The sequence below is a fragment of the Grus americana genome, chromosome 20, assembly GCF_028858705.1.
Source record: "Grus americana isolate bGruAme1 chromosome 20, bGruAme1.mat, whole genome shotgun sequence".
Lineage (NCBI taxonomy): Eukaryota > Metazoa > Chordata > Aves > Gruiformes > Gruidae > Grus > Grus americana.
The window spans coordinates 11404243-11431506 of record NC_072871.1 but is presented as its reverse complement, the minus strand read 5'-3'; the positions used below and the strand labels follow the sequence as shown (position 1 = coordinate 11431506).

The 27264-nt window shown below is 44.6% G+C and overlaps 2 protein-coding genes across 10 annotated transcripts in view; one reads left to right on the top strand and one right to left on the bottom strand.

Moving 5' to 3' along the window:
- BRD3 (bromodomain containing 3) overlaps positions 1–12768 on the bottom strand; it is a 50543-nt gene extending 37775 nt beyond the window's left edge. For 4 of the 8 annotated variants that reach the window (XR_008580001.1, XR_008580000.1, XR_008580002.1 and 1 more), the window contains exon 1: positions 3814–3917. The gene's annotated coding sequence lies outside the window, so the exon portion shown is untranslated. Of the gene's footprint in view, positions 1–2955; positions 3085–3813; positions 3918–10359; positions 10513–12733 lie in introns of those variants that run through there. The other 4 variants (XM_054848520.1, XM_054848522.1, XM_054848523.1 and 1 more) reach the window with 3 other exon arrangements.
- On the top strand, positions 12589–26666 carry WDR5 (WD repeat domain 5). 2 transcript variants are annotated; one of them, XM_054848525.1, is made up of 14 exons: positions 12589–12724; positions 14378–14567; positions 15413–15521; positions 16850–16923; positions 17859–17948; positions 18623–18712; positions 19923–20006; positions 21114–21169; positions 21324–21370; positions 22160–22235; positions 23549–23582; positions 24058–24132; positions 24746–24833; positions 25826–26666. In XM_054848525.1, the coding sequence occupies exons 2-14, from the start codon at positions 14487–14489 to the stop codon at positions 25924–25926; spliced, it is 1005 nt and encodes a 334-aa protein (XP_054704500.1). In that variant the 5' UTR covers positions 12589–12724; positions 14378–14486; the 3' UTR covers positions 25927–26666. The 2 variants fall into 2 exon arrangements, with proteins under 2 accessions (XP_054704500.1, XP_054704499.1); XM_054848524.1 differs by lacking the exon at positions 12589–12724 and adding an exon at positions 13013–13242.
- Positions 26667–27264: the final 598 nt, after the last annotated feature.

Sequence of the window (27264 nt, the reverse complement as noted above, 5' to 3'; positions counted from 1 at the left end):
AATTAAATCCTTCCAACACTGGCTTTAGCAACAAGTGAGTTAGAGTTAGCGTGCCCCAAAGAAAGTTGTTCACCTCCAACAAGCACCAATGATTGAAAGCACACTAATGTCGCAGTAAGATACCGTGGAACAAAAACCTCGAGATACACACACACACACATCCTTCCAAAAGGTCCTGACAGCTCACTGAGCAGCACAGCAAACAATGGGTCCCTCCTAATTCCCAGAACTCTACTGCTTACAATGGTGTTCTGGGCTATTACTGGAGAATAATGTGGCAATTTAAAAAAAAAAGGAAAAACAAACAAAAAACCAAACTAGCAACAAAACCCCCAAAAATCAAGAAAACAAAACCAACACACACAAAACAAAACATACAGTTCATGGTAATGACTGGGAAACCCACTGCGGATTAATGAATTTTGCAAATTAGCAAAGAAGGAGCAACCAGGATTAAAGAGAAACAATCGACAACACTAAGATGCAAAACACTCTTTGTCCATTTACTTAGCAAAGTGTAGTTCTGTCTGCGCTGAAAGCACCTGATAGCTTACCAAAGTAGACAGAGACTAATATATTTTGTAAAAGTAATTAAGCCTTTGAAACATGAGATCTCACTACATCACTCCGCTGCTGCCGAGGAGAGAGATTTGACTCCTGAGCTGTTTGTGCTGTCAACGAGAGCGATCAGGCTCCCAGATTCCTCCAGGGAGGAGCGAGATTCTAGGAGTGCAGCAGGGCTTGGCTGGAAACCAACAACCCACTGCACAAATGCCCCCCCTCCCGAGTTAAGAGGTAAATATTAAACAGCATCTTTCAGAACTTGTCAAATTAAAAGATGTGTCTTTAAAAACTGTGGGAAGCCCCAGCCTTCACCAGGGCAAACTGCTTTATCTGTGTGCACTGCCTTCAGCTCACTGAGGCTCATCAGGAGAGGAGATCCTCAGGTCAGGCAGGCTGGATCCTCAGCCTGCAGACAGGGTTTGTGGATACCAAGAACCTCCATCAGATTTCCCACTGTTTTAGGAGATGACTGAAGGATAAAGTTTTAAAAACACGGTTGTTAACTCAAGAAAGAAGTATTTTGCAAGATTATTAAGAACTGTGATTTCAGTCATTGTACCCAGTGCAGTTACAACAGCGCAAAGAAACAACTAGCTATGAAGCCTACTGAAATACTTGCGTTTGCAGACACAAACGAACGAAACCTCTTCTTTAGAGACAGATAGTGAAAGAGCACTGCTGCCTAACATGCCTACTGAGCTGGAACATCAGACTTCAATATGCTTTTCTTCTAAATATTTTTAAATGACGAGAACTGAAGTTTTTGAAAGCACCTCAGTGCTTAAATGACAGAAGTTTTATTTCCAGAAGCAATGGAGCCTAGTTTTTATTTGAAGTTAATGAAATGAACACTCCAAAGTCAGTTCTGAGAACAAACCTCAGACACTTTACATTGCACATGCATTCTTTCTTAATTTAAACTCTGCATGCATAGGTCACTAAAGCTAAAAAGCCTTTCATTGGAATAGCTACTGTCTCAGCACTGAGCACTATATAGGCAGTGAGTACAGAAGACAATATTGCAATCAAGCTTATGCTGAACATTGAATAAGACTGTTACCCTCTGCCCAACCCTTTTATTAAGCATTGTCTCAAAGCATTAAATACATGCATGAGTGAATATTTTTAACCAGTGTGGACTAAAGAGGAAGAAATACACAATCTTAGCATTTACTCTTTCCAAAAAGGAAGGCTCTGTTTCAGCAGGAGCCTCCCAGTGTATTATTACAAACTCCCTAAACTTCTGTGCTAACAAAATAAGACACACGGCAGCCTGCTAGTGCTGCGATCTGCAGACTAGGAGGCAGAGCTTTGCATGTACAGTACACTCAAGCAGTTGGGTAGTTGTAAGCAATACAGATTGGGGGTTTTTTGCTTGTAAAGCAGCCAGACTGCTTTGGGGGATTTCTTGTTTGTTTTGATTGATGCGTATTTACTCTGCACTTCTCACCCATATACCACAGCACATATGGTAGTCACCAAGTCCTCTAATACCTTAACTTATCCCGGTGTGAATTAAAGACAAAGAGTTTCAGTTTTAAACCTAAATTTCCAGTTTAATTTAGAGACACCCCTTCAGCACACTCACACATACCGAACGCATTAAAAATTCTAACAAGCATATTAAAAAACCACTTCTCTATTCCCAGCAAACAACAACAGGTGTGCTTTGCTCACTGTGTTATCCCCTAACCGACTATTTACTAACGTCAGGGAACTTAAGATGTTAAAAAAATAAATATATAAACGTTTGAAGTACTAGTGAAGCCATCATATTTGCTTATGAATAAAGTTTATTTTAGTAACTTTTGATTCCTGAAGACATCAACAGAAAGTTATATCCACACCACAGAATTGCCACAGAACATTTAGCACGAACCTTACAGAATGCATGCCCCACGTTGTCAAAAGCAATTTTGGTAGGAAACACATTCCCTATTAATACCCTCCATGGCTGAACCATGTAGCTTAAAGACACGCACAGATCTGAGACCTGAACACTACAGCTTTGTTTGAAAGTGAAACCAAGCAGGCTAGAAATAATGCTCTATCCCCAGCGCCCAGGGAGGTGCAAAAAGCAAACAAGTAGTATAAACGGAGGAAAAGTACGGCTGAGTTTTGAAGCTTTACATTTTATTATCAGTAGCATTATTTATAGCGTGACACTTCTATATATAAATCTGTAATCTGCGTTTCTTTTTACAGCTATAAAGCATATCTAGTTTAGGCAACGAACCCTTACTTTCCATTTATTTGCGAAAGTTCGGCAAACAGGTATTTACCCAAGCAAAGAAGCTGTATATATACATATGAACACAAATACACGCATGCGGACGCGGACAACACACAAAACGCGCACTTTTCAGCGCATCATATACAGCCTGCTCAGACCTTTTTCCAGCTCCCAAGCCAGCGAACCAGGCGGCGGCGGGGACACAGGGAAATGGCTGGGAGCAGCCCGGCGCTCGCCCAGGGCGCGGGGCCGCCGCCGAGCCCCGCTCCGCGCCCCGAGCGCGGCCGCTCGCTGTCGCCGGAGCCGCGCACCGCCGGGAGCGGGGGCTTGCTGCTGCCTAACCCCCCTCCGCCCCCCCCGCTTTTTTTTTTTTCCCCTTTTTTTTTTGCGCTTCCCCCTTCTTTTTTTTTTTTTTCCTTGTTTTTAAGGGCGCCTGCAGTCCTCCTTTTCCTCGCCCCTAATTTTCCCTTTCAAAAGATGGCGGGCAGAGAGAGCGAGCGAGGGAAAGCGAGCGAGAGAGGGGGAAGAAAACAAAAAAAAAAAAAAAAAGGAAAGAAAGAAAGCCCCTCCTGCGTGGGGGCGCGGGGCTCCGCGGGGCCGGGGCTGCGCCCGTCCGGGGCGTCTTCGGGCGCTCGGCGAGAAGGGGAGGGGGAAGCAGAAGATGGAGAAGAAGCGGCAGAAGAAGAAGAAAAGGGTGGGCAGGAGCGGCGGGGCCGGGAGGAAATCAATGGCCAGGCTGCAGCCAGCCCCGCCGCGCTTTGTTGCATTGTCGCGGCGCACAAAGGCTGCGGGGCCGCGGGGAGCGGCGCGGGGCTCTCGCAAGAAGAAGGAGCAGAAGAAGAGAAGAGGGGAAAAAAAAAAAAGAAAAAAGAAAAAATCAGCACTGGCCTTTCCCAAGTGGGTTTTGCCTTCCTCCCCCTTCTTCCCCGACCCCCCTCCCTCCAGAAACCATGGCCCAGTGCTAGAAATGCACACCCAAGCATCTAACAAATAAAGGGAAAGATTAAATAGATTACTTTGCCCCGGCAGCTCCAGCAACGTTTGCCTTATAGTCCCTCCAGTTGCTCTTCTTTTTATCCTCGGCAAGGCAGTATAATAGATGCGCTAAAGCGCCCAAGAGCTCATGCGCCGGGGCGCAAGGCCATGTGGGGACGGTAGTCCCGGGCCGGGCCGGGGGAGAGGCGGCCGCCGGCCCCCGGACTACAAGTCCCAGAAGCCGGCAGGTTCCCCCCCCCTCCGTCCCCCGCTCCCTCCCCGGAGCGGCGGGCAGGGGAGAGAAACAGCAGGGGTGATGCCCCGGTCAGGGGCGGCGGGGGCGGGTAAGCACGCTCCCCCCGGCGGGGAAAACGCCTCGCGTGGTTTCGGGAGGGGGGACCGCGATAAAAACCCGCGGGGAGGTGGCGGCTGGCCGGTCCCCCCCGGGTAGACATTGCCGGGGAAAATCCCGGCTTCCCCCCTCCGCCCGCCGTCGCGCCTCTCGGGCTCTGAAGGTATAACAAGAGCCCTTAAAAGTGCAACTGGAAAGGTGCGCGTCCCCTTCGGCTTCGCGGCTGAAACCCACGCAGGGTCACGCGTGCTGCGGGAGACCGAGTTTTAAATCAGAACTGCGGGAGCTGGCTTGCTCTTTTTCCCCTTTTTTTAAATCGTGGTTTGCATTGGGTAATGCGCTCTCACATTTATTACGCAACTAATACGAGCAGCAATAAAAATAGGACGCCGCCAATGCGAGCTGTAGTAGTAAGTGGCAAAAAGAAAATCCATCAAGAAAACCGACAACCTGATGTAGTTTGCACTGGTTAGGGCATTTCATAATCTTGTCAACTGCTGAAAACAACAAAAACAATCTAATGTATACAATAAAAACAGAATAGGAATTTTACAAACACACCCACCATAAAAGCAAACATCACCACTGTTACAAACACAACAGACCAACACAGCCTATATCCTGAAGCAAATCTACAAATGCAAACAGAAATTAAAAAAAAAAAAGATGCTGTTATAACCCCAAATATGATTCAATTGCTGTAGCACAAAAAGAAAGGGGAAAAAAATAGAACTGTTGGAAAACAAATGAGTCCAGGGGAAACATTTGAACACCAACATAAAATAAGAAGTTATGGGATTTCTCTGCAGACACATATGCCAGCAGAGGCTGCCACGCTGCCTGTTACACAGACAGCCATGCGGTGATGCCAATTAATAAGTCAGTTTATTGTAACCATAAGGTGAAGGCAGTTTCACTGAAAGACCTTATTTCCAGAAGATTAACTTTTGAAAAATGTGACCAACAGGACTGAAATTTCTCAGGTGGTCTGATATAATCGGCAAGATTGGGTTTTGTACAGGCAAGAGGACAGATGCTTAGGAAAATTCCACTTAGCCAGGCTGGTGGATGAAACTGAAGTTGTGCACGTGCCTTAACTGAACCCAAGAAAAAGTGCTTTTTTGCACTCAAGGCTTGTGTGAATTCAGGAAACAGAAACTCACTCACAGCCTTACCACTCCTGGATGTACATAATTTGTAAGACACCATTTGAAGTTGTATCTGCATCAACAGCCAAACCCCACACTTGTTCTGTGTGTGACTTGGGCTTCCCTTCTGCAAGTTCACCTTTTTGACTTGACCACCAGGTACCCAAAAGCCACTTCAGTGCCCTCTGCACCCAGAGTGCATGGCCTCTACAGGAACACAGAGCACGCAAGCAGCAAGAAAAAGGTGCATTCTGGGTCTTCTTAACAGAAAGAGCCACACTTCACAAGCTGGTGTTCACTAAACCTGCCCCATGTCTGGTCATTATATGTTCCGCGTCGCCAGACTGAGCGAGGAAATCCCTTTGAAACACCACCTGAACTCTGCCCTGCCCAGAAGTGTCCTGGATACTGGATATCGGGGGTATAGGGAAGAAATAAATTTTGAGTGCAGGACACTTTTATTCATCACCATTCTGCTGCATTCCCATTTTCAAGGCAATTCTAAAATTAGGAGTACATGCATATCAAAGCATTTGAGAGCTGAAGAGTACCAGGTCAGTTCTTTTGAATGCACTGTCTTGCTCCAGTACATCTGATCCATGTGGATAAGCAGGGTATAAATTTATGAATGCCATAACATACAGAGACACCAAATCATGAGCATGACCAAAGAGCCCCTAAATGAAAACCACTGCTGCTCTAGGCATGGGGGCTGGGAAAAGTTGGCAGGCTGCAGTTTTCCAAGGGAGCGGGCAGGGAGTAATCAGCTGAGTATTCATTATGAACACTTGGGAAAATGTACGCCTGTCACTCTAAAGGCTCATTTTCAGCTGAACCATAATCTGAAAGTTTGATTTTTAAATGTATTTATATTTCAGTTTGAGACAAACTCCTGCAACAAAAAAGCGTGTTGGCTGAAATGTAAGACTTGGCAGAGTTATAAGCAACTGAACAGGGGGTCCCATAATGCAAAGTGTTCGGCAACACGCAGAGAGCGCAACAGGAGGGCTGAGTGCCGACAGAAGGGCAGAGACAAGGGAAGCTAAGAGGGTCCCTGCAAGAGCATGAAACCCTTCAAGCTGGCAGGGCAGAGGCACCTCACAGTGAATATGCACAAGTTGAAAATTGTAGTTTGATCCTCACTGCAAACCCACTTTCAAGATCAGCTTGGTGATGGAGGGTGCAAAAAAACTGCAGCCCAAAAGCAGTCTCCAACTACACCTTATACTTCTTTATCTCACCCAGGGTGGGTGTAAGACAGTTTCATCCCAAATTGTTATGTTCATTATACATCAGGCTGAGCAGGCCAAACAATTCACACAGGAAACTGTCCCCAGAGATGTCACCACTATCAGCTTTCAACCTGGAACATACCAGTCACTCACACACCTACCTGTAGGTCTGTAAACTTGCACTTGAAGAACACAGCTGCATCCTCCAAGGGAATAGGAAAGTAAATACATTCTAGGGATCCTTAAAGCCTTCTTTACGTAAGGCAGTGAGTTTAGATAATGGTTCAGCCAACCAGGCACAGGCTGACTCCATTTGAATAAGCCCCATAGGAGGTACAGTGAAATCAAATCAGAATGATTCAAGCACAAGGTACCTTGCTCAAAATAAAAGCATTTAAACTGAGGAAAAGAAAGTTGTAATCTTTAAATGAATTTCTGAACTGATTTTGTCATATTAGTTTCATACAAAGAGTCTGCCTGTTCTGTAATACCTTATCTCCAGCTTTTCCATAAAATGCAAAACTATAACAGTAGCTTTTTACTACTACTACTACTACTACTTCTTCCTCCTCCTCCTCTCCCCTCAAGCTCAGAGGAGCATCCTAGATTCACCCAAAGCCTTTTGATTAGCCTCTGTGGTCTCTTATGTTGCACCTCCAGTTACCCAATTAGCACCTTGTTAACTAACACCTGCAGTGTATTTATTCCTTGCAATTGCACTGCTTTTGACCCTTAATGCACAGTGGTGTGTACACCCTTCCAGGAAGCTTTGTGCATAGGCTTTGACAAGAAAAAAAACTTATTGTGCAAAACCAGAGTGGTTTTCAAGGCTGCTAAACACTGACACTTTTTGCTTCTCTACTCTTGGTATCTAGGGTAGGGCTTGAGTCTTTTGAAAACAAGGGTGGATGGAAGCAGAAAAGGGAGATACTTGTCTCTGTGGGACCAATGAGTTTTGTCAGGACTGGCCAAACTTGGTGCTTTGCATAACTGCACCCAACGGTATTTAATAGTAATAAGGGACTGCTGGGAACACTAACCTCAAGCACCAAGTTTTCTGACCTTTGCTATAGGAACTAACTGTAAGCTTCTGATTCTTTACCTCACCATTCAGTGCCGGTTTCACCAACAAAACCAGTTTCCTGCTGCAAGGGAGGAAGCCCTTTGTTAGTATTTGTACTTGGGAATTACCAAAGGATTACAAGTGGAGAAGGCTGCTGAAGGGGTATGAATACCGCATCGGCAATGGATTCTCCCCTCCATCTCTGGGCACGTCTGCAGGAACGCTGTACGTTTACATGCACATGAGAGACTGATGCAAACTCCACATGCCTCAAGGCAGGCAAATTTGGCCATTCTGACCATTTTGTCAACCATCGGCCACCATGGGCTCCAAGAGACCTCACATTATCAGCGGACTCACAGCAGAGCCTATTACCAGCAGCTGCTATCTCTAGAGTGGGTTTCATTATACATTATACATTACAAAAAGAGCATTTATTCAGTAACAGTCATGTTTGGGATAAAGAAATAATAGTGCCCAAATAGAAGATTGCTTAAAAGCGTGTAGTAAATGTCTGGGATTATATGACTCAGATCATCCCAGTGGCAGAGAGAAGGGTGTTGAACACAAGGGGATAAATGCTCTTATTGCAACAGAGAGTCATCTTTACCAATGATTTTCTTCACTGTAGTGGCAGGATTTCCTCGATTGAGTAAGCGTTATTCAGTAAGTTAAGGATGACAGGACTAGGGCAGAGGTTTGAAACAATAATTGCAGTTTGGTCTTCTGCAGTATCTTTCATCTGTGGAATTCACAACAATGCAATAATCCTCCTAACAGCTTTTGTAGGTAAGGAAATATCATGAGCCCTGTTTTTCAGCTGAGGAAGCTGAGAGAGAATATGATGATGCAGAAAATCATGGCCAGAGCCAGACCTGGGACTCAACTCTTCTGACTCATACTTTGTAGTTCTGAGAGCCTGAACACACCAGTTGGTGAGGCCGTGCTGGCTCCTCAGTGCCTATAAGACCTTTATCTCTTCAGTGTTCACTCTTCATCTGGAAAAGGGGGAGCAGAGCCCCCAAACAGGGAGCCCAGGAGCCAGGCTGTCTACAAGCCCCAAAAGGCACAGCACTTTGATGGGAAGGCAGGAAAGAATTGAGCTATCCAAGACCCAAAGGATCTTGTAAGTGTTCATCTGCAAATATACATTTTGATTACAATCTAAATGCTGGTCTGGAGACAGGCGATATCCAATGGAGGGTCCAGAGTGGATTTAAATAATGGCCTTCCAGATTGGCAGTTCTCAAGCCAGAGAAAGAGATGAATGGCTTCCCCTGCAACGGAGAGGAAGGGCACAGAGAGCCCACAAGATATTCTGTCTGACCTTGGTGTCTTTTGTCAGGATGTAGCAAGAAGCATTACTTGGAGGAGATGGAGGCTGGGATACAGTCGGCTAAGATTTATATATACGGAAAGAAGCAGAGCAAAGGCCTAAACTATTGTGGGAGAAAGGGACAGGACCACAGAATTTGAGAAGTGAAGAGAAACTGCCCAGCCAATGTGGCTACGTATCTTTGGCCACAGTAAATATGTTTCTTTGGAAATCAGCTGTATCTAAATGGTTTTGTTATATATTCAGTGTGATGTAGAGACCTAGCACCTGCTGTTAACACAGTGCTTTGCACAGGTAAGCAAGCTTGTGAATAGTGTGTGCTACTGAGTGGGCAGTTTAAACTAACAGATGCTAGAACATGCTAGATTTCAGCTGGCTAAAGCCCTAATGGATTCCTGTGTGTTTTCTTACTTTTCCTCCTGCCCTCTTACAAAGACTGGAGAGAATGTAAAGAGATGCTCTAACCAAATACTAACACTTTCAAACATCTTGATTTCTAAATTACAATGAGTAATAGATATATTCAGATTTCACTAAAACTGTGTCAGGGGCATGAGTTAATCATATTGAACTGTCCGTTCACTGGAGTTACAACCATTTGCACCAGCCAAGAACGAAGCTCCTGATTCACAGAAGTGCTGAGAACCTGCTGCTCCAGTTGAAGTGGCTGGGAGAGGCAGGCTGTCATCACGTCTGGCAGTCAGAGCGTGTGTGATTCAGTCTGGGGCTCTCAAATCAGCAGCCTTTATGCATTAACTTGGCTGTGACTTGCACTTGGGGGAACCTGCTTTGAATGATACACTATAGCACATTGCTGGACTCCAATCCTGCATAAAGTCCTACCTTCTCTTCAAAAACATGGACTGTTTCTTAACAGTTTTTTACTAACATGGAGCTCTTGGCATGCAGTGTTCAGTGATCTAACTTTGAAAGAAGCTTTTCAACTTCCATAGGCCCCTTGTGCCCAGGCTAAGTGTTTGTACACATCCCTCCCAGGGCAGAATGAATCAAATCCTACCTGCTCTCCACCGGGGTAAGATTTCCTAGTTTTATATGAACAAATGTTGGCAGCGATGCAGGCAAGGTTCATACTGTAGTGGGGGAGGTAGAAATACCAGCCTGGAAAAGGTTCAGTGTTTGTTTTTAAATCCCAGAAGAAACATATGAATGCAATGTATCTGGGATTTAGAAAAAAACAGAGCCGCATATTAGCAACCACACAGAAACAGCGATATGTCAGAGATCAGCTGCTCTTTAAAAGCCTAAAAGATGCAGCAGGTCTCTCATGAGTTCTTCCTCCGTTTCTTGAGGAGCGTGTAACACATAGTAAGTCTGTTCTGCGCTTCCTGTCTGCTGAGAGGCCCAAGCAAATAAAAGTCCTAACTGAGATTGCTAATTGTGCCAAAACATAAACATGGGCTTACACAGCTTGTAAGCTTAGTGCCTTATTACTCACCATTGCAAATGTAAGTATGAGCTTGTTTGTAGCAGTCAGGTCTAACATGCAGCAGATCCATCATGTCCTGAAGTTACCAGGAGCTTTTCCACAAGCATGAATGTCCTTTGGATCAAATCTGCAGGACTGGATTAGTTCTGGTCTCGGTGGAACCTGTGACAAAATTGTATACGTTAGTCATAGCAGGAGCCACGGCCTCAGCTCTGCTCCTGACACCCTTAAAGCCATCCAAAGGGATCCCAGCAGCACTGCGAGCAGTCACTTCCATATAATCTGAGCCACACACGGACTTTTCTTTCCCTTTTATCATTATATGAAGCTGCTCTCCCCCCAAAAAAACCTCAGACAGGTGTCTTTTCCAGTGTACTTGGCAGATCACCAAGTTGAGGCTATTTTGAACCAAATTAGATGATAGATTTTGTGAGGGAGAAGCCTGCCAAGCCCCACTCTTTTCCAGAGAGGGAATTTGGACAGATATCACATCCTGCTGATCCCAGCTGTGGCAGCATGGCGAGAGGAGCAAGAAAGACCCTCACAGATGACTCATAACCAACAAGTTAAATTTCATCCAAAGACAATGGGCTGTCTGTGCAAATCCCCAGGTACTCACGTTATGCAGTCCCAGAGAAATGCCCTTGCTTGCTGAGCTGTCTCTTTCTGCAAGTGCCATGCTGTCAAAAACCCAGTCTAGCATGTGACCGCGTACTTTGCCAAATGGAGTTTATCATACTTTAAATTTGTTTAAAAAAAATCCAGGACACTTAGAGGCTAAAGGGTTGTTTAGGATTACGATTACTTTGTAGTTGAGGCTACAGTTTTCAGGTTCCAGACAGGTATTATTCAGTATAGATAAGGATTTTTACACATAGATAGGTATGTATTTTATACATATATATAAAAATATCAGGCAAAAACTTCCAAAGCAGACACTGAGAGGGAAAATATAAACTTTTATTTCCAGCATGAAAGAAACAAAACCAGCCTATCCCTATCACATGAAAGTTATATATAATACGTAGTATTCTACTGCTGATTTGTGCTTTCTCATTTTATTTCAAATTTATTTTTTAAAAGAGTGAAAACTTCAAGCCAAAACCATCTGGAAGAATTGGTAACAGGAACTTAACTGGATTTGTTTTCTAATACTGTTCTGGGGACTGTGCAGCTCTTATAACTGTCTGAGTTTTACCTCCCCAAGTTTACGCAGCAGGGTTAATTCTCCAGACATCTGCTGTGGGTTTCCAGGCTGGAGGAGAAGGGCCCTGGCTTCACTGTACCACAGGGAGGGTTTTTTGGTTGTTTTTTTTTCCCTTTTTCAACTGCCACTAGAGTTTTTGGAGCCCAAAGATCTTCCTGTGTTAAAGGGCCAGTAAATGACACGTGTCTTGGTCTTTTCTTCCCTCTTAACCGAAAGCAGACTGTAATGTGTTCTGTGTGGTGTTGGGTTGCAGTTCAGAAAAAAACCACTGCTCTCTAGAAAGTGCTTAAACACATGCTTAAGTTGGCCGTTTGGCCTTAATGAATCAAAGTTAAACTTCTGCGTCAGGGCCCTTGTACACCGGTACACTGAAAACTGCCTTGGGCATACTTTCACCCAGGGAAATATTACGGTATTAAATGGCTCATACATCAGCCTCATGCATTATATAATTACTGCCTTGTGATTTAGCTTGGTCTTTTCGTAGTGGTTTTTATCTGTGTTACTGGTGTACGCTTCCAACGGGGCCGGCCTGCACACAACAACAACCCAACAACATCTAACCCCCCCGCAGCCAGGTCCGATGGTTTCTCAACAACCTCAGCACACGGGAGCAGAGCCGTCCCCACGAGTTTAGTAGCCGCGTACCTGGCCGCCAGTGCCTAGCGTGATCTGTGCTACAGGGGACCGTCACGCAGGGCTGGACGGGGCCCTGAGGAGACCCGCTCCACACCACATGCCAGGCAGGCAAGCTGCCGCTGCCCTGGATGCCAGCTCCCCACAGAGCCACCGGGCTCAGGGAACCTCACCCGCGGCGGAGGCAAAGCACGACGGGGAGCTCAGAGCCTCCGCCCCGCCGCTCAGCCCGGCAAAGCGCAAGCGGGGAAGGCGGGAGCAAGGCCGGAGCGGAGGCGGTGCCTGCCCCTTTCGGGCACCGCCTGCGCGCGCAAGCGCTCCTTTTTGGCTCTCGGGCCGTACCGTAGCGCTCCCGGGAGAGAGCGGCATTGTGCAGCCTTTGGCCCGGACCGCGCATGCGTCGTTCCCACATTCCCCCGCCTGGCGGCCCCGGAGCTGCCGCCGCCGCTGCGTTCCCCCCCCTCCCCTCCCGCGGCCGCACTCCTCCTCGCCGCGGAGGAGGCGGCCCTCCCTTCCCTCCCCCTTCCCCTGGTAAGTCACCGAGAGGCGCGGGGGCGGGCCGGTTCCCCTCCCGTCTCCTCACCGCCGGGCTCCCGCACCGCCGTTTCCCGCGCGCGGCGCCGCCTTCCCTCAGGCAGCGCGCGGAGCCCGCTTCCCTCCCCCGCCCCCTCGCGGGGGGCGCGCGCCGGGCCCGGCCCTGCCTCGCGCCGCCACCCTCCCGCCTTCACCTCCCGCGCGGGGACCCGCGGGCCGGCGCGCGCCGCGGGCGGTGCAGACGCGCGTGCATGCGGGTGGCTTCGCAGCCGTGCGGGGCTGCAGCGGTGGGGCCGGCTTGGTGCCCGCGCGGCCCCCCGAAAGTTCGGGCTCCCCGCGGGGAACTTCCCCCCCCCCCCCCCCCCCCCTTACCGAGCGTGGCGAGGCCGGGCGGGGAAGGGGCGTTTGTAGCCGGCAGCCGTGGCGCTGGGGGCCGGTGGGTGTGTCGGTCCCGCGTGCCCGGCGGCGGGGGCTGTGCCGCTGCTGGGCGTTTGCAGAGAACCCGCGTCGCCCCGGTGCGAACCCCTCGGGCGTGGGAGCCGGGTGCTGGCGCTCGGGTTTGTGCGGGGAGGATGCTGCGGTGCAGGCGGAGCTGAGCGCTGGCAGCAGCACGCCTGCTCGCCGAAGTTCCCAGATTAGTTCCAGATGAAAAGAATCTGATCTGCATTAGAAAACTTTAATTCCTTACTGTTGCAACGCTGCAACAATATTATTTATCCACGCTGTGGAGAGGGGTTATTAAAGCAGACAGGCAACTGGTAGCGCTTTGCTCTGCGCCCTCCCTTCCCCTCCCGAGAACGAGATGCTCAAAATGCCAGTAGCCACTGGAAGAGCAAATGCTCTTCCTCCCAAATCTGCTGCCACCAGCAAAAAGAATAGTAGCAGCGGTGGGAGCGTACTTTAAAGACAAATCTTTACTGTGCGAGCTGGAGGTAATTCTGTTACTAAGCTGCAATGTAGCTGAGCTGCAATGGAGATTTGTTCCCTCTGCAGCATCGGCCCTGATTACCGAATACTGGCACAGCGCTTGATCAGGTTTTGTTACAGAAAGCAAGTCTGGTGAGGCAAATACAAGGCTGGCTTTCGGTCAGGTGAAAGTCTCAGGCCGAGGAGGGTGTGATTTGATGCTCAAACTGTCGAGGAGGGAAATAGGAGACTGAAATACTTGCATTCAAGATGAAAGGAATGCAGTAGGGTCTTAAGCTTTGGAAATGCGTGTTATTCGTGTTCCTCATGATCTTGTATTCTGTACCTCAATAAATTGGGGGGGAAAAAAAAGGCCTTGGACTGTTCCTTCTACCTTTTGTACAAACAGTTGTATTTACTGTGTGCTAAGTACTTCTTAGAAGTATTTTGGGAAATATGATGTGAACACACTTGCCACACCTAAAAGCCATTCTGATTTGTTTCTATTTGGAATGGAGCAGAGTGGAAAAAAGCTTTCCATGAAGCGATAAAAGGCCGTGGCTTGGGTTCTTGGTCTTGCGCAGTAGTAGGTCTGAAGGCCTAAAATACTGCCGTGTTGCTGAACAGATAGAGAATATGGTTTTTCATACTGGTTTCTGGCAACCTGCAGTTAGGGTAATCTCATTCTTCTAGCCGCTTAGAATCTTTTTGACAGCTAATGAGAATATTTTGTTTTTCTTCCAGGTTTTCATTTCAGTGCGGTTCTCCTCTCTGTGGCAAGGGCTGCCTTTTGAAGCAGCACATTCATTCTCCCCTTCAAGCACCATAAGTCTCACTTGCCAGCTTCAGAACCATGGCAACAGAAGAAAAGAAGCCAGATGCAGAATCCACCAAAACACAATCTACTCCTTCCTCCTCAACCAATCAGAGCAAGGTGTGTGTGGGGCTCCGAACAATATCCGTGTAAATACACATGGCAGCTACCTGCATATTCAACAGGCAAACCAGAATTAGAGAATGGAAGTCTCATATAGATTAAGATCTCCAATTCTCTGCTTCTGCTGTTGTCTCGAGGTGAAAATGTGCTGAGGATTTTCTGGAAAAGCGGATGGAATACAGCCTCTTCTGTAGTGCTAGGGTGTTTCTGGTTTCGTGGAAGTTCTTGCTAATGAAATACTTCCTGTCGCTTTAGGCATTAAAAAGGCAGGTTGGTTGTATCCTTGGGATGCCTAGAGGTGACCGGAGAATCTATGATCATAGTCGCAAAGCGCGGAAGCGGTCGTTATTCAGATTCTTTGAAGCCTGCAGATGCTCAAAGGAGATGTTATTGTCTAACCGTGAAGCCTTTGTAAAGGGTGAAAAAGGGAAAAAATGGGGTATGGATGAATTGGCTTGTGATTTAATTCGTGATAAGGATGAAAACTGCAAACACTTAAAAACACTATACAGATCAATACCAAGAGTGTTACTTTGATCTACCAAGCACTTTATGGATGGACTGGTGGATTACTCTCACCTGTTAGTGGCTTGGATGAAATACATATCAAGGATGAGTTGGTGTTGTGCATGTCACTGTGATGCACTGCTGGCCGCAGGCAGCAAGGGTGCTGGTTTGGTTTTGTTTTTTGAATTTGGAGAGGGGGGAAAACATTGTAAACGCTGGAATCTATTATGGTGAATATCCCTGCAGTCCATGACTGTGTACTGACCCAGTCTGTTACAGAGTGAGATACTAAATTGGGAATTTATTCAACTCATTCATATGTATTTTTCTTACAGCCTGCGCCAGTAAAACCAAACTATGCTCTAAAGTTCACGTTAGCGGGACATACAAAGGCAGTCTCATCAGTAAAGTTTAGTCCTAACGGAGAGTGGCTAGCCAGCTCCTGTAAGTATTGCTTTCTTTTTATCTCATCTAAAACATGCAAATGTGGGCTGTGGAGAACTGCCTGTCTTTAGTGTTACCTCCATCAGACGGAGGAGGGATGTGGTGTCATGGTTTTTCTTAAAAGGAACAATACTGAAGCTGTCAGTCTTTGAGATAATCTGCTTTAAGCTTTTTAAGTTCTGTTACTTTGAACACTGGATCTTCTACGTGTTGCCAAGTTGGAGAGTCCTCCCTCACCTGTTCAGCTTTCTTTACTGAGCAAATGTGCAAAACCATGATTCTTTTTCCTGTGCAAAGGAAACCCTGGTGCTTTTCTGTATCGCTAAAGGCATAGCTTAAGCTTTTAAATTAAACTTTGTGTACAGTATCTGCAGGCAGAAGCTTAGCTGTGGGAAATACTAGACTGGACTGTAGAATGTGATATGGAGAAGTGGCCATGTGTTTCTCTCAGTGTACCTGTGGTGGTTAATACATCAGAGCGTTTGATTGCCCCAGTGAAATGTGCAGCAGATTGTTATAAATAGTGTTTCACTATTTGCTGTCTTAAGTGGTAGATCAAGTCCTCTTTCTGTCACCTTTGGTGTTTCCTAAAAATTTTTTGGTAGTCAGCATTGCTTGACAGCTTTCCTTTGGAAATGGAAACCCTCAGTGATCCAGAGAGGCTCTATTTATAAGGAAAGGGAAATTGAAAAAAGAACATTGTTGAATATGATAGTGAGGGCCACTCGCATCTTCCAGACATGGGAATGACTTAGGTCTTTGGCTTAACTGCAAATAGCCTTAAGACCAGTGCAGTGTACCATACATAAATCTTTTTTATGTTCCAGTGTCCTCATGAAACTGTGTCGTCTCCCCCCACCCAGGTTTTCCAACTTCTACCTCTGGCAAATATCAGTCTCTTTCTCTGGCATGTTTTGCAAGTTAACATGGATAATATGTTTGGGTTTTTGCAGTCATTAATTCAGTCCAGCTTGTGGTGTAATTTTTGTTCTTTTTGGGCAAAAGCGTTTCAGCATTCCTCATGGAACAGTACTACTTTTACCACTGGCAATGTAAAACAAAAGTAGAAACCCAAGTTGTCATCAGAGAGACTAAAGCGACCGGAGACTGTGCATTCCAGGCGGTTTATGTAATCTCAGCTGCTGCAGCTTGGCATGTATGAAGCTGTTCTTTACCAATTACATATTACTTTATACATTTAGGTCTGCTTGGGGAGGGAGAACTACCCACTGTTTGCAGAGATGTAGTTAACATATTTCTTTCCACATGGAACAGACAGCTCTATCTGTTAGTGCTGTTAATCTCTTAACTGGGACATTCTTTTCCAGCTGCTGACAAACTCATTAAAATTTGGGGAGCATATGATGGCAAGTTTGAAAAAACAATATCTGGTCATAAACTGGTAAGTATGAGGAGATTACTGTACACTTGAATACAAATTTACTTGTGAAGAATTTTGCTTTATTTTCCTCATCCAGAAGTTTCCATTCTTGGTTAGTTTGACTTGTGTAGAAGGCTTGTTCTTCAGTCTCGTTTTGTACTTCTTTGTTTATGCAGCCCTGCGCAACAGCCTGGGACAGCAATTGCTGAAGTAATACGAGGTCAGGCTGGGAATTCGGAGGAGGTGCAGGCTGTACCTGCATGCACACTGCCTAGCCATTTTCTTGAGTCCCTCCGTTTCAGGAACACCAACCTCAGCCACGAGGCAGTGCATTCTTGGGTGAAGATCCCTGTAAACTGTAACACTCTGTCCTGTTCCATCTTTCCTTTGTATATGGAGCAGAATGGCTTGCCTTTTAAGGAGATTGAATTTTTCTTGTGGGTTTGCCTACATAAACACAACACTTATTCATTCTGCAAAGTTCTAAAGAAAACACAAACTCCAAACCCCTTTGGTTTTGTTTTCTGAAGTTTTTTACATGCTGAAGTTTCATAAGCAAAAATGAAGATTCACCATAAGAAAAACCAGTAGAATCTTGTTCTTCTCCAGCCTTCAGGGACTCAGACCATAAAGAGCAAGCCATTTCTCATGAAGAGAAGCCACTTATTCAGATTAGTTTATATAGCATAGTGTTTATGAATTCCAAGAAGGGGTGTTGGTGGCCACAGTAAGAGCTATGTGAACAAGCCATTGATGTTTTTGGAGTATATGGCTCAGCTTAAAATGAACAAGTGTCAAAGGAGCTTTTAACCTAGTCAAATCAATGAATTCCTGACTCTCAATGCTGAATTTTCTTTCAAGGTTCTGCTGTGAATATAACATGCAATCTGTGTTTCCATTTTCCTGTGCCAGTGAACATACGGAGCTGAGAAGAGAATTGTTTTCCTTTGTTTTAGGGTATCTCTGATGTTGCTTGGTCGTCAGATTCCAACCTTCTTGTCTCTGCCTCCGATGATAAAACTCTCAAAATATGGGATGTAAGCTCGGTAAGGGCAGAAACTATTATTTACCTTCCTTCTCCCCAGCACTGGCATCTTAACTCGTGTTCTGAGAGATGGCTTTGATGTGCTGTGATGAGAGAAAGAGTTTTAAGCGCTCTCTCCTCTTTGGGTAATACTCACTCTTTCCTGCTTATAATGAGCCACTGGTTGAGTGGGCTGTGAGGATGAGTGAGTTACGCTGTCTGCTTTTGGAAAGAGGGGGTACTTACAGGTACCACGAGGAGTCTGGTTATCTTCTGAGAGTGCTTAAGCCTTGTAATGGCAGTGCAACTGCAGGCTTTATTTCTAAAAGCAGCCACTCGGATGAAACCTTTTTGTAACTTCTTATCAGAGCTTCACTTGGCTTTTCTTCTGTCCCCTTTCCTTTTCTGCGATGACAGTGAGAAACGGATAATTTGGTTGAATTTTGATTAGGTATGTTAAACGGCTTGGTTTTTCCTGAGTTGCCCAAAGGGTTTGCAACTTGGCTGCAGTCATTAAAAATGTAGGGTTTTTCTTTCCTGTAGTTTTGCTGTAGCTGATCCTCTGCCCATCTAAATCTGGGGTTAGAGATGGTTTCTTTGTGTGCTGCACAGTGATTAACCTTAACACAGCTTATCCGAATGCATTTATGGCTGTGAAGGATGCTGTATGTTTAACTCTGCTAAATCTTATTTCAGGGTAAGTGCTTAAAGACGTTGAAAGGGCACAGTAACTATGTTTTCTGCTGCAACTTCAACCCTCAGTCAAACCTCATCGTTTCTGGATCAGTAAGTGATTATTTATTTTTTTTCCTTTGTGCAAAGCCAGTGCTGCACACCCTTGTCACCCGACACTAACGGGATGGACAGGTTCTTTTAGGGGGATCCATGGCAGAATGATGATGGCACTAAATTGTAGTTGTAATTACAGCTTTATTTTCTTAATAGGGTATTATGATTAATATAGCACAGAATTTATGATTAGTATGGCCCAGGGTTTCTACCAGCAGAATCAGCGTAGTACAATTTATAGGTAGTGTAATACAGAATTTATAATACAACTTACAATTTCTGATCACCTAGATCCTAACTTAAAGTATGACTTCTAATCACCTGGGGGCACTCTGCAGATTTGGTCAGATCTTAGTACATGGTTTGCTGTATCAATATAGCAATCATAATCTAGACTCGAAAATCGTGGAAAAGGATACCAGTCAGTCCTTGGAGGAAGCAGACGATGGTGGGGGCATCCCTGTCTACTGGGGGGGTTACGGTCTCACTGTCCAGCAGCAGTTCTGGTCCAGATTCCCCGCTTAGGACTTGCAACTGCTCGATTTTGTAGGAAGCGCTCTGTGTGCTGTTATGCTTCCCTGTTTTGGGACGGGGTGATCACAACCACCGTGCTGACTGGGTGCCTGGGACCTTCAAGGCTGTCGAGGAGGGGAGTAATCAGCCCGGCGCCCAGGAGTCTTGAGGCCGGTAGGGAGGGGAAGAAGCAATCTGTTTGGTTTGTCTGCTTGGTTCACAGGATCTTCAGGGTCTGATAATGAGGGAAAGGGAACAAATACATGACCTGTTCAGTCACAGAGAATGGCTGCTGGCCTTATAAAATGGCGTTAGTTACGCCAGCCACGTTACCGAGGGTCGGGAGCAAGGGGTACCGGTCACAACCCCTTACCATTTCAGTTCTCTGTCTTCCTCCGCAAAGACAGCTTGTAGTCAGATGAACTGTGTGGTGCCACCGCTGTCTTTGCTTGGGGACACAGCCAAGCCCTTAACCCACCCTCAACGTGCAGGTTTCCTGCCTGGAGAGGAAGAGTTCAGGGTGCTGTGGTCCCAGTCTGTTACTCTTGCCCTCCATAGTGCTGGTGTCCTGGGCTTTCTGATGCAGCTGCAGTGCAGCTGGAGGAAGGCAAGTGCATCTAGTCAAGCTGTAACACCTTGCATGCCTCGCATAGGTGCATCATTAAACCACCTTGTGCATTTCTTCAATCTTCAGTTTGACGAAAGCGTGAGGATATGGGATGTGAAAACAGGGAAGTGCCTCAAGACGTTGCCTGCTCATTCTGACCCAGTTTCAGCTGTAAGTCCCTCCCAATAAATGAACACACTAACATGCTTATATTGTTTAGCAGAGCTCCTCTCCTACCTCTGTAGAGAAGTGGGTTTGAGCTCTAACTCTTATTATCAAGCTCTTACACAGTGTAGTGGATGGGCTGTGGTGGATTTGCCAGTGGTCATTGCTCCATGAAGAGTGTTTTCTGTACAATCAGTACGGATTTCAGTCTTGGGTGTTACTGAGGGGAGCAGTGAATAGTGGTGTGCCAGCCGTGCCTGAGTCTAGTACAGTCTGCTGCTGGGGCACAGATCTGTGGTCACTTGAGGATCAGAGAACAGCCTGTGCATCTGTTGCTTTCGTGTTGTTCCAAACTGTTAGCGAAGTCCAGAGCAGGATCGTTCCATAATATGCTCCGTTTCAAATATTCATTTAATAGGTAGAAGGAGCTTGGAATACAGCAGTATCCATTCAAACGAGGGAAAAGCAGAAGGTGTTCAGCTCTTAATATTCTTGAAATTGAGGAAACGGGGAAACATTTGAGCCTCAGATGTGCTAAACCATCGCTGTCATAACATGATTGTTCTGCCTTGTGTAAAAGATATTTCACACTTGCAAATGAATGTTAGTAGCAATTATTCTTTAAAATCACAGTATTTTGAGGTGTAGTTCAAGGGAATAAATTAACCTTAAAACATATATGTGGCTACATATGAGGTTAAATTCTTTGCCCTTGAAGTTACAACGTACTATGCCCAGGTTTAATACTACTGTTATTTAAGCAGTTAATGCTGCCTGAACAGAGTATCTGTGTGTTCATGTGTTCATTTTAGCTTCTGAAGAAACATGTATTCCAGTCCCTGATGTTTAAACAAACAGCTGTAGTTAATATCCTTCCCTCTTTATAATTATGCCAGACAAACTGGGGGGGGGGGGGGGGGGGAAGAGTCTTGGTTTTAATCATGTTACCCATCTAAACTCATGCCTGTTCTTTGTATGTCAATGTTGACTTTCTGCTTCTGTCCACATGAACTGCAGTGTCAGTAAGGGAAGATGAGCACTTTCAGTGGGGCTTAAAAATTTGATATTTGTGAACGTCAGTAAAGTTATTTTTCCCCTTCTATAATATTACAGGTGCATTTTAATCGTGATGGATCCCTGATAGTGTCAAGTAGTTATGATGGACTCTGGTAAGCGGTTATTTCTTGACTGCGGCACTGTGCAAACCGTTTGCATTTTTTTTTTAAAAAAGGACTTTTTTAAAAAAAGCTTGTATTTGTAATGTTAAAATCAGAACAAAGACTTCATAAACCTATAGTAATGATTCTGGTTTGTTTTTAATAGTCGAATCTGGGATACAGCATCAGGCCAGTGCTTGAAAACACTGATCGGTAAGTAGGAATACTTCTTATTTGTGCTCCGTTCTTTGCTGTTAAGTTGTGATGTAGATATTCTGCATCATTGCTGAGAACAGTGGCTTGCTTAAGCTCTGTCTTGCTGTCTCCCTACCATTCTGTTAGTATCCTATTGTCCTCCTATCTATTGCAACAGGAGGAACTTTAAGCTTTGAGTGTTATGTAGTATAGATGGTCAAATGAGAGTTTTCCAAAGTTTTCTACTGTTCAGCTTTGTAGTGCTTGCTGTGCAGCAGTTCAAAGCTGTAACAGCAGAGTTGTTTGTGCTGTTGGATGTGATGAAAACAGGTAGTCTGTGACTACAGAAACTGCCTGGTTTTATTGCAAGAGGCATGAGGCATCTTGTGAACATGGCTAATAAAAGGAAACCACCTGTTTGGCATGTGTTCCCTAGTCCTTCATATTCTTATAAAACATTATATAGACAATTTATATGCCACTGTAAATCAATGGCATGTATTCTAATATAATGATTTTTAAAAGGTAGAGATATGGTCTTGCTCTGATACGTATTGATGCAAGGAAGGAAAGTCCGGTTACAAAGGGTTATTTAAAATGTCTGTGAGAAAAATGCTTAATTTCCTTTTCTTAAATTACTGAAAACAATCACCTTTCTTACACTTCTCTTTCTTGAAGTACCAAAGGATGACAAAACTGAAAGCTTGTTTCAGTGAAACAATTAACAATTTATTGTCAAAAGAAATTCTCTGTCAATGAGATAATACAACTGTGCACTGTTTAATATCACTTTTATTTTCACTGTAGATGATGATAACCCTCCTGTGTCTTTTGTGAAATTCTCCCCAAATGGCAAATACATACTAGCTGCAACTTTGGACAAGTACGTATTTAAAAAAAAACAAAAAACAACACAACTTTGACGTGTTTATGAGTATCAGATAAAACTTTATTTTGCTGGTGTTTAGCTATCGTAGTAATGGTACTACAAAAGTTCATATATGCGATCCAACTTAAAAAGCCTGCGAGGTGTTCTGCTTTGCTAAGGGCACAGGCAGGACTTGGCTCTTTTTAGCACTGCTTAACGACTGCAACACCCCTTTGTTCCTTCTTCTACCTTTCAAAACCTCAGCGTTTCCTTGCATTAATTGTATGATTCTTATGTAAGATAGAGAGACAGAAAATCCAGCCTATAAAAGGCTGCAATATATAAATAATTTTGTGTGTAAGGCATTAAAGCAGTACAGGTGGGCTGATAGTGTTGAGAATGATTCACCTGGAGAACTTCCATGCAGCAGCTAAGAAGGGAGTAGCTGGTTTGTCGTCTCCATTCACAGATGGTAATGATGCTGTTGCTTTTGTGAGACGTTCCTCTCCTAGGTCGTGAGGTTGATGCCCTCCCTGTCTGAGCATCTTTGTACAAAAGATACCACAGACTGTTGCCTGCCTCTTTCAACGAGTCACTGAAAAGCAGGGAAAACCCAGGTTAGGCTCCCTGGGGCAGAGGAGGGGACTGTTTTGCAAGCTCTGGGGGTAGCCTGGGTATCAGTACGGACGGTCTGTATCTGGACGTGCACGGGGCTGGCTCAGTCTGTGGAAGAGCCTAGTGCTCACCTAAAACAAGTGGCTCGCTTCACGTCCAAATTGTATTTGGTAGCTGCTTATTCACTTGCTCCGCACTGGCTTAAGCGCGAACGGGCTGAGGATGTCTTAATTTGGTCTACTTTCAGCAGGATTTGATTTTCAAACAGCTGGAGGAAAGGGGATAGTTTGTAGGGCCATCCCTGATTCTAGTGGGTTTCTCACCCTGAGAAAGATGATATCTGATGAAATCTGTATGAATCTTCTGAATGCATTGGGAGGTGGGGGATGCCTGCCAAACCACCTTATCCTCTCACTGTAATTTGTCTGTTATCCTGCTCATTGTTTCCCTAGTTGTCAGGTCATTAGTTATAAAGAAACTTGCAGGTGTGGGGAAATATTTAAATACACCCTTTTTTTATGGAGGAGAATATGAATGGCATGGCAGTAAAATTGATACTTTGGAGTTAACTAAAGCTACAGTCCAAAGCCAGGCTAAAGCGAGCCATGTAGACTTTAAGAACTCTGGTATGGAGAAACTTTTTTTGCTGCTAGAAAGTTGTCAGATGAAAAAAACCCAAGAACTAAAATCTTTGTTTTTCTGTTGTTTTCTAGCACTCTTAAACTTTGGGACTACAGTAAAGGAAAGGTAAAACCAATCCTGTCTCGCTATGTAGACTTAACTAAGCTTATAGGAAAATCTGGATTTCATATGTGCTTTTTAAACTTGCTTAACATCTTATGAATACCGTAGAAAAAAAGTTGTTAGTACCCCTTTATTGGAGAGGACTAAAGATGCCTTTGGGGGGAAAAAAAAAAGTGATTGGGCTCCTGCATAGCCCTGAGACATTAAGTAAAGCTGTATTTCTGCATTTTTCTCTTTGTGAGCAATAAATTGCTGTTGCTGTCTTTCTCTGTAGTATTGTGACAAATTTAGGGCTTTTTTGGTTTTTTTCTTCAAAATTGTTTAGTGTTCTAGGGCAGAGATGTCCTGTGCATCCTCTAGATAAGTTGTGTGGGAAACACAAGCAGATATGTTTAGTCTGTTCTGCCATGAGAGTTTGTCCTTGACTGAGGAAACTGTCTCCCAGCTGTACTTACATCTTGTGACTCTTCACTTTCAGTGCCTGAAGACGTACACAGGACACAAAAATGAGAAGTACTGCATATTTGCAAATTTCTCCGTAACTGGTGGAAAGGTTAGTGTTTATTTGAGATGCTTTTTACCGATGTACGGTTTTTACTGCTTTTCTCTGTAGAAGAAACAGTTTGGGGATGGAAACCTCCTTTGGTGGGTGGTGGTTCGCAGGCGCCATAGTGCGGTGGGAGAAGAGGGTGTCCTAGGAAAGTCCCTCTGAGCACCTCTGGTGTCTGTGTCTCTAGGTGGGCACGCTGTTTGGTTGCAGGCTCCACCACTGCAGCAGCAGCAAAGGACTTTCCTGCAGCAGGAGAGCGGGTGCTCGTGCATCAGTTGGCCGTAGCCGCGCAGCAATCGGTCACCAGATGATAGATTGGTGTATTCTGGTTGAGATGACAGAACAAATCAGCAGAGATTAAGTTCTAACGCAAAACCACCTTAGTGCCTTTTGCTCCGTTAGTTTTCCTCCTCTGGCGTACGCGGGGTGGAACGAAGCTTTCTGCTGCCTATACGTGCTGAGTGGGGGCTGAGAGAATGAACCGCATCACGCAGTCGTATAATATTGCAAGTTCCCTTTCATAGGATGACAGTGAAATGTTTACTGAATAATAGCAGTTAGATATAGATGAGGAGAAAGGTTAAAATAACTGTGTTGTTTTTCTCTGCCTCTCCAGTGGATCGTGTCCGGTTCAGAAGACAACCTGGTTTATATTTGGAACCTTCAGACGAAAGAGATTGTACAGAAATTACAAGGACACACAGGTATGGAAGAGGATTTTGGGTTTATTGATGGAATATCCCTCATGTCAGCTTGTAATGAGAGCTTAGCTTAGAGCGTTTTCTCTCTGATGTTTAGTTTTGACTGTCAGACCCATAAATACTTCACTGGCTGAAGCTTAATTGAACCCTAGGAGTTCACTCCTTTTTATGAAGGCTTTTTTATGGGCAATTCAAGTGTTTATTCTTTCACTGTGAGAACTTTGACATCAGCTTACAAAACAGATTTCCTTGAGTTCAGAACTGGTCATGATATTTAAGCGACTCGTAACATTAGTGACTTTGAATTGCCTATTAACACCTTCCAAAGCTGCAGCTCTTGAAAGGATGAGGACTGACGCGGTCCTGCTGTTTGTGAATGTCTGTACGCATGCCTGTTCTTGAAGGCAGAGTTGAGCGTGTATTGAGATGTCACCTGGGGGGTACTTCAGTCTCAGTCCCATCAGGGAGCACTTTCCTGTGCTAACTAGAAGGAATTGCGCTGAGAAATCCGAGCACGCTTATTCCTTTGCAGGATCGTTGATTTGGACTGTAAGTTGGGGCAGTAGCAGCAGGTTTTCATTTTTAGGCAAGGCTCTGAAGATGAAGTGGTATCTCAGCATTGAATAGCATGTTGAAAATACCTTACATGGAAAGAAAAAACTGAGCTGGGTTTTTATTAGCTGTGTCTGACATAATATGCCAAGAGTTTTGCCTGTGAAGTAAGCAAGAACTAGAATCTAGAGAGTTCTTACATTCTGAAAGTCCTTTCCAACTACTACTCTCAATTCTCTTTTGCTAGTATTTCCTCTCACAGAGAAGCATTAGTTGGAAAATATTTATGAATAATGCGTTTGTAATTCTGCTACAAGGAAACAGTAACTTGGCTATGCTCTTTTAAAATGCAGTAGCAATACACATTCACTTTCAGAAATGCCTGCTCTGAACCAGATTTCATTGCTGTAAATAATATTTTTATATCTTTTCCTTTTGCTTAGATGTTGTAATCTCAACAGCTTGTCACCCAACAGAAAACATCATTGCATCAGCGGCACTAGAAAACGACAAAACAATTAAACTGTGGAAGAGTGACTGTTAAACGTTCCAGTATCACTTCAGAGACTGTCAGGAAAAAATGTTTTTAAAAAAGTATTAAAAACCCACATGAGAATAATAAATCCAGTTTGGCAGGAAACCTGAAGAATATTTGATAAAGTGGTTTCTGTTAGTCTTGGCCCAAAGAAAACGTCTTAGCTCTTTGCTAGAACCGGGCAACGTGGTGGAAAAAAAAAAAAGATGCAGTGTCTCCTTTTCTTGCCTAATCTTTTGGCAAACAAACGGATCATTCTGACATCGCGTTAGAAGTGTCAGCCTTGTACTGGACACCCCAAAGATACTGTACTTTATGGTGGCATTACTTCTGGGCACTGTTGCTGCTTAAGGAAGAGCTGCCAGTCTACTTTGTAACAGTAAGTTAAGTCACAAGCCTAGAGATGTGTGGAGATTTTTTTTTTAAATGTCTAATTTTGTATTTTTTTTTTTTTTCCAGAATGTAGGTTCTAGTCTCTTGGGAAGTTTCTGTATTGTTTTAAATAGGAGTACTGCATCTTTAAGGGTGCTTCATTTTAAACACTCAGCTCAAACTTTGTGACCAAATAAAACCATGCAGTTCCAGATTTCCCTCTTCCTGCCCCTGACTTGACTCCTGTGGTGAAATCTCCTCTTACCTTCTGTATAGTTGCTTACCTCTTGTTACGTGTGTTTAATAGATGCTGTTCTAGAGGAAAGTTACAGTTCTTCTGTTAACCATTAAAATGAATCCTGCTTGTAGTTGTTCTCAGCATATTTTAATTTTTTTTCCTCTTCTGGTTATAAAGCAAGCTCACAGAACACTGTAAAGTTATTTCAGTGTAAAAAGAAAAAAAAAACAAACCAGACTTTTGTATCTTGAAAAATCCATCGTATGAAACTGTATTGATAATGGCATGACTCTGTATCTGTTTCAGCATTGGTATTTCTTTCCCTTTTTGTCATACCCATGTGGTATTTACACATCCAAAAAAAAAAAAAAAACCAAACCATATGCCATAATAAAAAGGTGGGATTTTATGTGTATGTTTGTGGTAAGAGTGTACTAATGTGAAGTGCCTGTGTCCAAAGAAGTGTCCCTTAAAAACACCTTTTGAAGGAAGTATTTGTGTAGCAGCTCCTTTGAGTGTGGAGGGGAGGAGGAGCAGCAGTGTGGTGCTGTACATCTGTGGAGAAAGAAGAGAGGAGCATAACTCAAGTCAAAATTTGTTTAAAGAAAGTACGAAGATTAAACCGGAGGTGTCCTCAGCAGAGGCAACATTAGTACAAACCCTCGCGGAGATCCTTAGCTAAGGGGAAAGGAATCCTGCTGCCCTCCGTGCAGGGGCAGGGCAGGCTGAGCGATGAT